Genomic DNA, 9,047 nt, shown 5'->3' with positions numbered 1-9,047 from the left:
GCCCAGGCCTGCTAAAAAATGACAACAACAAAAATAGCAAGGCATTGTGGTGGGCGACTATAATCCCAGCTACCAGGAAGCTGAGGCAAGACAATCACTTAAGCCCAAAAGTTGGGGTTGCTGTGAGCTGTGACACCACAGCACGCTACCAAGGGCGACATAGTGCGACTCTGTCTCAAAAAAGTAAAATAAAATAATAATAACAAATAAAATAAAGAGGATAAAAGCATAAGGATGGGCAAAGATGAATCCTGTAAACAACAAGCATAAGAAAGCTCACAAGCCCCTTTCAGGTAAAAGGTTAAGAACATACCCCAGTTTATTTTAATGCTATTTTGTAATTTAGTAAAAAACTTATTTATATATACTGTAACTTGAATGAGTCTGAAAGTAATTTTGTCAAGTAAAAAAGCCAGGCATTAAAAAATACATACATGACTACATTTATATGAAATTCCAAAATAGGCAAAAGTGTTAAAAGGAGCAAATCACCTATTTATTCACTCAAACTAACATTTTAGCCTTGCTATTATGGAGCTTTCAGTCTATGCAGAATACCTGAAAAAAATCACTTATACAATTATTCAAAAAATCTTAATTGAGCAACAGTTACTGTGCTTCAGACATCAGAGCTGAAGCTATGGCAGCTAGCAACATGTTTGTCAAGAAGCTTATTTTCTAGGGAAGGAAGACAGAAAGAAATACAATCAAAAAATAAAAAACAGGCTCAGTGCCCACAGCACAAAGGTTACAGTGCCAGCCACATACACCGAGAGTGGCAGGTTTGAACCCGGCCATGGGCCAGCTAAACAACAATGACAACTGCAACAAAAAATAGCTGGGCACTGTGGCGGATGCTTGTAGTCCTGGCTACTTGGAGGCTGAGGCAGGAGAATCGCTTGAGCCCAAGAGTTTGAGATTGCTGTGAGCTGTGATGCCACAGCACTGTACTGAGGGCAATATAGTTAGACTCTGTCTCAAAAATAAAAAATAAATTAAATAAGTAAATAAAAAACGATCATTGCTATGTGGAAAATTTAACAAAGTGACATGAGAGATATTGTAGCTCCTCTGATAGAATGATGGTTAGGGCGGTATAATAGGCTGAGTCCTAAATAACAAGAAGACAGCCACAAGAGGTAGGGAAGGCCCTGTTGCAAAAATGTGACACATTTTCAAAAGATCCAAAATTCTACACTTTAGAGGAATTACTTTTCTATCACTCAAATCACTTGTTAAACATCAAATAACACAATCTGAAGAAAAACATAGTTCTCTAACAGACAAAGAAAAGATAATCATCAACTTAGTATTTTTGCTCTGCATGTTCAGAAGGCTGCTGAAATAAATGAGCCAGATAAAATACAAGGCCAAACAAAAATCAAACATAACCAGAGAAAAGAAACACGTGCTCCATCACAAACATTCACAAGTTTCCATTCAACTCTGATTTGCTTCATGTATGAGAAACTGTAACTAGATCAAAGATTTCCTGCACCCCTGAAGTCTAAGCCTAGCATACAAAAAAGTGGCTACAAATAAGAAAGAGCTTTTGTTGCTGGGTACCCTGACAAGCATCTATGTATCCCAGCTATCTAGAAGGCTGAGGCAGGCGAATGGCTTGAGCCCAAGAGTTCAAGGCTTATATATAGTGTGCTATAATCATGGCTGTTAATAGCCAGACCCTCATCTCTTTAAATAAATAAATAAATAAATAAATAAATAAATACTTTAAAAGGCCAGGCCATGAGGCACAGAGGCTCACACCTATAAACCCACAGTGGAAGACCAAGGTGGAAGATTCTAGAAGATCAAGGTGTAAGGAACACTTGAGACCAGGAGTTCAGACCAGCCTGGGCAACATTTAGGGACTCTACCTCTTTAAAAATCAGTCAGGCATGGTAGCATGCACCTATAGCTCTACCTACCTGGGAGGCTGAGACAAAAGGGTCACTTGAGCCCAAGAGTTTGATGTTACAGGGAGTTATGATTATACCACTGCACTCCAGCCTGGGCAAGAGAACCTATTTCTAAAAAATAAAGGCCTGTTCCAACCTCCATTTTTATGAAATTCATATCCTACACCACTTCCTTCCAAAGAGGATCTGAAGCAACTTTGAAATATATGTATGTACATATACATATGTATCTGTATACACATAATTTTCTTCCTCCAAATCAGAGTAAAAGAAAAGCAAGCGGCTCGGCGCCTGTGGCTCAATCGGCTAAGGTGCCAGTCACATACACCTAAGGTGGTGGGTTCGAATCCCCAGCCCGGACCCGCCAAACAACGATGGCTGCAACCAAAAAATGGCCGGCGCTGTGGCGGGCTCCTGTGGTCCCAGCTACTTGGGAGGCTGAGGCAGGAGACTTGCTTGAGCCCAGGAGTTGGAGGTTGCTGTGAGCTGTAATGCCATGGCACTCTACCCAGGGGGTTGGCTTGAGGCTCTGTCTCCAAAAAAAAAAAAATAAGAAAAGAAAAGCAAGCAGGATGAAGTCACAGAGCTATAACGCACAAACATGCAGGTAGGCAGAGATTAAATGCACAATAATTAACTATGGCTCAATCTCAAAACAATCCTTTCTATACTATCTGTTCTGAATTCAGCTAAGCAACAGATCTGCAGGTATTAATAAAAATTGAATTAAAAAAAATCCAATTCACATTAAGCCTATATTCCCATTAAAGCAAAGACCTTAAAGTAAAACAGGAAGAGACAGAAAGGTTAGAGTCAGTTGTACAGCGATAAAATAGTATTATGATGGAGGTGCCCGTAGCTCAATGGGTAGGGCACCAGCCACATACACCAGGCTGTCAGGTTCAAACTCGGCCAGGGCCAGCTAAACAAAAATGACAACTGCAACAGCAAAAAAATAGCCAGGCATTGTGGCAGGTGCCTACAGTCCCAGCTACTCAGGAGGCTGAGGCAAAAGAATCACTTAAGCCCAAGAGTTTGAGGTTGTTGTGAGCTGTGATGCCACAGCACTCTGAGGGTGGCATAGTGAGAGTCTGTCTCAAAAAAAAAAAAAAAAATATATATATATTATTATGACACCATTCAATCAAAGATGGCTCTTAGAAAATTAATCTGTATCTATTAAAGACTGTCAAATTTACCAGTGACACAGAAGGGAGGTGAACAAGCAGCCATTCACTGTTCCACTCTCCTTGTCTGAAGGCAGTAAAGATCTAGTTCTGAAGCTCTAGCAAATGGATCTACTTGCTGAAATCTCAAAGGACTTTGGTATCTATTAAGTCAGGTATTACTTCTACAGATGGACAAACTGATACAGAAAAAAAAAAGCCAGGCCCTTGAAGGGGGACCTCTCTTCATAATTTGAACCCAAATGCCGCCATGCAACATTCTACCTTGTAAAATATTTTGTGTATTTTCCTTGTGGGAGACAATAATAAAGAGCAAAGTTAAAAGTCTAGTTTCTGACAATAAAGGATTCAAACTCCAGCTCAGCCACTTAGTAAGTGGGTGTGATTTGAGGAAAGTTTTGTAACTTGACCAAGGTTCAACTCCTTCATCTGTAAATTGGGAAAGATAACTGTATCCAGACTTTACTGGGGATTGTGAGATTTAAATGAAATCCATACTAGGTTCTCAATTATGTGTTAATTGGATAAATCCATTCACATAAACAGTCGTTTCTAAGTAGGCAATTTTGTCCCCTAGAGAACACCTGGCAATGCCTAAGATATTTTTGGGTGCTATATCTGGGAGTATGTACTGCCAGCATCAAGTGGGTAGAGGCCTGGGATGCTGCTCAACACACTACAATGCACGGGACGGGTCCTCCAAAGGTCTGGCCCAAATCATCATCTGTGCCCAAAAAAACAAAACAACAAAAACTTGCTGGCAGTATAGTACCTAACACATGGCAAAAGTTCAATCAGAATTATATATTTTTCTTCTTCCACTAAAACCCCCAACTCTCTGACACCTCTCTGATAATAGAGACCACATGTTGAGGTGAAAAAACTAAAAAATGTTTTGAGTTGAAGCCTTCTCGGCTATTATGCCAAAGAGAATGTCACAGATACCACAGAAGCAACTTATACTTTCTAAATTGAAGTCCCAAAAGATAATACTCTGAATTTCAGAGTCCAGAAATACACCTGAAATATAAGGCAATTTTTCTATCTATGTACATTCCTGAAAAAATCACGTTAGTTTTAATTTTTCCTGCTCTACGCTCCAGCCTACCAGGGTCTTTTTTCCCAGTTCTGGGAAAACATCCAGCGTGTCCAGCCTCAGGTCCTTTGCACTTTCCCCAGATATTCCCAGTGCTGGCCCCTTCTGCTCCTTTGCCTGAGTTTCGAGAATGTCACACTCTACAGAATGTCTTTCTGTCCCACTGTCATCTTTCTTTCCCTGCACAGCGCGATTACTTCAGCGCTCCCTGTCTGTCCCACCCACTGGAATATCCACTCAAGGTAGCAAGGACTTTTGTCTTCATCTTTCTTCTGGACCCGAGTGCTCAACACATAGTAGGTGCGCATAAATAACTGTCAGATCAACAAGTGAATTCCCAGACGTCTGGACTCTCAAAAGGTTGTGGATCACTACACCGGAAGCTTACGGGAAATAAAGCAAGTGAGAAGTGAGGGTCTTACAGCCTGGGCAGAAGTGACAGGTACACACCCCCTCAAAGAGTCCTACTGCCCACCTCCTCTGGTGCAAAAACGGGACGAAGGGGCGCGTGGCAGCACCCGGAAACCTCACACGGTCGCTGAACCCGGCGGCAAGAGGGAGGCCATGGCTGCAGGCTCGGGGAGGGTCAGCCGTTCCGGGAAAGGTCAGGCCGGGCTTCCCCCTGCGAAGGCCGCTACAACTCCCAACCCTGAAGGTCCCGAGGCCGCCCGCGCCGCCCGCCAGGCGGAGTAAGCGCCAGGTCGGAGACCAGAGGTCCGGGCCGTCTCACCTGCAGGTGAACTTGAGGGCGAGGAGCAGCGCGCAGCCTAGCGCCACGGCCCCGCAGACCAGCTCGGGCCGCCGGCGCGCCATGAGGGAGACACCGCGCAGCCCACGGCGGAGCCGGCCCGCCGAGGACACTCCGGCCGGGGCCGGGCTGAGGGAGTCTGAGCCCGCGGGGCAGCCGCCGCCGCCGCCCCCACCCTCGTCCTCGGCGTCGTCGCTGCTGCTGCTGCCGCCGCCGCGGCCTCCGCATTCCGACATTACATGCTCCCCGTCGCCAGCTTTATACTGCCGCCGCCGCCGCCGCCTCGGGCCCAAGGGCCCGGCCCGGCCTGGCGCTCCCCAATCCCGCAGCTCGCCTGGCCCGCTAACCCGGACCCTCCACGTCAGCCGTGCCGCCGCCGCGGGACCCTCCCACGCGCACGCCGTCCCGCCCCTGTCCACAGAGTTTGCGCGAACGCCGACAACGCCCCTTAGGCCACGCCCCGCACCCACGGAGTCTGCGCGTACACCCTCGCTAGAAGCTCAGCTTCTTCCTACAGGCCCCGCCCCCCGTCCACGGAGTCTGCGCTCAATCTCCCGCGGGGACTCGTAGAATCTTGGAGCTTGGAGCCTGACAGTTCCTGGGTTTTAGGAGCAGTGCCAATAGCAGCAATCCTGTCCACTACTCTCACTACAATCCCCGGAGGATGTAGGTGCCGTTTTTTTACATCTCTGCTTAATGAAAGGAAAAAAACACGTGCAGAGGTGAGAAGTAAGGATCAACGACCCAGGAGTGAGGCAGGAGAGTTGCTAAAGCTTTCTGCGCGCCTCGGCTTACCCATTTGTAAGATGGGAGTGATAGCAGGACCTGTCTCACAGGGTTGTTTTTGAAGATTAAATGAAGTGATTGATGGCAAGTACCAAACCCATAGTAAGTGCTCAATAAATCTTCGTTACTGCTGACTCCCACTGTGAACGACTTGCATCAATTGGATGCTGTGCCCAAACTCTGTCTCCCTGCATTCATCTCAGCCCTAGGTGGAGGGACTGTATTCGTGTACTCACTTTACAGATGGGAAATCTGAGGCTTGGAAAAGGCACCTGACCAGTTCATAAAGCTAATAGGCTGAAATTCGGGCTCAGAGGCGGGCCTCCTGACTAAGAAGCCCCTTCTCGTGACCCACTGCAATATGCACTCCCGATGTCTAGGTGGCTCTTTTTATGGGTACAAGTCAGGTTCTAAGACTCACTGTTTAGGAAATAAATAAAGATTAGTCAAGCTTGAGAATCTCACGCTCCTGGGGGAGTGTGGTAAGTTATTTGTTCTCTCCAGACACGGTTGTTTGAGTGCCGGTCCCATGCTTAGCCTCCTGGAAACTCCACCCCGAGGAGTCCGGTAATACGTGTTTTTCTCTGACTTTGAATGTCAGGTCTTTTTTAAGTAAATTTTGTTATCAAAAACAAAAAAAGATGAAGTTGGTGAGGAATGAAATGTGATTCGAGAGTGACAGGAAGGAATTGTGTCCATGAGAGAAACGTACGTCGAGAAGTGAATGTACATAATGGCACACACGCAGTGGCCTCAGCTAAGATTTGGCCTGCAATGTTAGTAACCCCATACGAGTCAAATAGACTCGAGAGAGCTAAGGTAATATGTTATGCAAAACACACACACGCAGCCCAGTTGAGAGCCCGAAGTTAAGGTGAGAAGGCCCCACTTTTGCCACTGATCAGCTGTGTGACCCCAGTGCAAAGCCCAGCACTCCCTGTCTGGTTCTTTTTCCGGATGTCACATGGGATTTTCTTTCTTTTTTTTTTTTTTTTTGAGACAGACCCTCAAGCTATCCCCCTGGGTAGAGTGCTGTGCATCACAGCTCACAGCAACCTCCAACTCCTGGGCTCAAGCGAGTCTCCTGCCTCAGCCTCCCAAGTTGCTGGGACCACATAGGCGCCCGCCACAACGCCTGGCTATTCTTGGGTTGCAGCCGTCATTGTTGTTTGGCGGGCCCTGGCTGGATTCGAACCCGCCACCTTAGGTGTATGTGGCTGGCGCCTTAGCCACTTGAGCCACAAGTGCCAAGCCTGTCACATGAGATTTTGTTACTATGTGGGCCAGACACCACCCAGGCCCAGCATCAAAGTTTGTATACACCTGCTATTTCACTATTCTTTTCTATATCTCACATCTTTCTGATTCTTTCTTTTTGCCTTCTATTTTGGAGTAAGTGGACATTCTTTAGTATGCTATTAATTCCTTCAACAATTTTTAACTTTTGCTTTTTTTTAGAGACAGAGTCTCACTTTGTCACCCTTGGTAGAGTGCTGTGACATCGCAGCTCACAGCAACCTCCAGCTCTTGGACTTAGGTGATTCTCTTGCCTCAGCCTCCCGAGTAGCTGAGACTACTGGCGCCTGCTGCAACACCCAGCTATTTTCTTGTCGCAGTTTGGCTGGGGCCTGGTTTGAAACCACCACCCTCAGCATTTGGGGCCAGCACCACCCATGATTTTTAACTTTTTAAAAGTTATACCCTTAGCATTTCTCTAAGGATTACAATATATATTTTTTCAGAATCTGCTTCAGATTTATACTAATTTAATCCCAATAAAATATAGACCCTGCTGCTGCAAAGTAGTTTGTCCCTCATCCCTCTTCTGTGTTATACTCTTTTTTCCTATGTTGCAAACCCCACTGTACAGTGTTATTCTTATGTAATCTTATATTTAAAAGCTAAGAAGAGAAAACATTTATAGAGGTTTTTTAAAAATTAATTTTCTAACTTACCATTTTTTAGTTCTTTTGATTTCTTTGTATAGATTTGGGTTACAGGCTGGGCATAGTGGCTCACACCTATAATCCTAGCACTCTGGGAAGCCGAGGTGGGTGGATCGCTTGAGGTCACAAGTTCAAGACCAGCTTGAGCAACAGCAAAACACCATCTCTACTAAAAAAAAAAAAAAAGAGAGAAAAATGGGGTGGCACCTGTAGTTCAGTGGGTAGAGTGCCTGCCACATACACCAAGGATGGTGGGTTCAAACCCAGCCTGCACCAGCTAAAACAACAATGACAACTGCAACAATAAAAATAGCTGGGCATTATGGCGGGTGCCTGTAGTCCCAGCTACTTGGGAGGTTGAGGCAAGAGAATCACTTAAGCCCAAGAGTTTGAGGTTGCTGTGAGCTGTGATGCCATGGCATTCTACCAAGGGTGACAAAGTGAGACCATGTCTCCAAAAAAAAAAAAAAAAAAAAGTAGGTTTGAGTTACCTGGTATATCACTACCAAAACAAATACAGTCAGTCACCAGTCCTTATTCACTGTAGGCTGTTCCATAAGACACATAGTGTTTGCACAGATCAAAGTACTTTTGCTGCTTGTGGTTCAGCTCATGAGCTCCACAGTCCCTTGTGAGTGAATACAGAGCATCATCTTACTGGCCAGGAAGCCACTGTGGATTAATAATAGGGTACTCTTTCCTCTTCTCTTTCTGGGCAACTGGGCTGCTGCTCTGGCACTGGACCATTCTTCAGAAACAATATACAGGGTGTCCACAAAGTTCGTGTGCAATTAAAAATAGCATGCAATTTAAAGTTGCACACAAACTTCATGGGCACCATGTAGTCTCAGAATACACCAGACTATTCTTCATAGGTTAGGTTGCACAGCCTAATCTGTATGTACAGCCACTCTTCATCGCTGGCATCCCATCTGAGATCTGCCTCCTGTAAGATCCCACCCTCCCACTGCACCATCCGACCCCAGTCTGTGGAAAAATTGTCTTCCACAAAATTGGTCCCTGGTGCCAAAAACATTGGGAACCGCTGGGCTATACCATCTAGGTTTCTATACAAACACTCCATTGTGTCTGCACGTGGACAAAATTCCCTGACAACACATTTCTCAGAACATATCCCCATCGTTAAGTGATGCATGACTGTATCTCTCCCCTAGATGTTAATCCTTTCTTAGAACAAGAGAAAAATATGCTCATTAATTTTTAAAGCTTTCAAGCCTTCCCTTACAAAACACGGTATACCTAACATGTAGGAAGGGAGGCCAGGCCTTCTGCCTGGGTACTCTAGCAGGGCAATGAAGCTGTCTGTTTCTGGAGACTTTGTATCATATCCCCAGAGTGCGCTTT

At 45.4% G+C, this 9,047-nt stretch overlaps 1 protein-coding gene across 4 annotated transcripts in view; it reads right to left on the bottom strand.

The window, feature by feature from the left end:
- The window catches only part of TXNDC11 (thioredoxin domain containing 11), a 69,137-nt gene extending 63,791 nt beyond the window's left edge, over positions 1-5,346 (bottom strand). For 3 of the 4 annotated variants that reach the window (XM_023507557.1, XM_023507556.1, XM_023507558.1), the window contains exon 1: positions 4,933-5,340. Coding sequence is in view for 1 of the 4 variants with exons in the window: in XM_003800898.2 (XP_003800946.1) it covers positions 4,933-5,186 (254 nt within the window). In the remaining 3 variants the exon portion in view is untranslated. Of the gene's footprint in view, positions 1-4,932 lie in introns of all 4 variants that reach the window. The other variant, XM_003800898.2, reaches the window with a different exon arrangement.
- Between the last annotated feature and the right edge of the window lie 3,701 nt (positions 5,347-9,047).

The sequence above is a fragment of the Otolemur garnettii genome, unplaced genomic scaffold (assembly GCF_000181295.1).
Source record: "Otolemur garnettii isolate 467f Iridium unplaced genomic scaffold, OtoGar3 scaffold00189, whole genome shotgun sequence".
Taxonomy (NCBI): Eukaryota; Metazoa; Chordata; class Mammalia; order Primates; family Galagidae; genus Otolemur; species Otolemur garnettii.
This window is presented reverse-complemented; position numbering and strand designations above follow the sequence as displayed.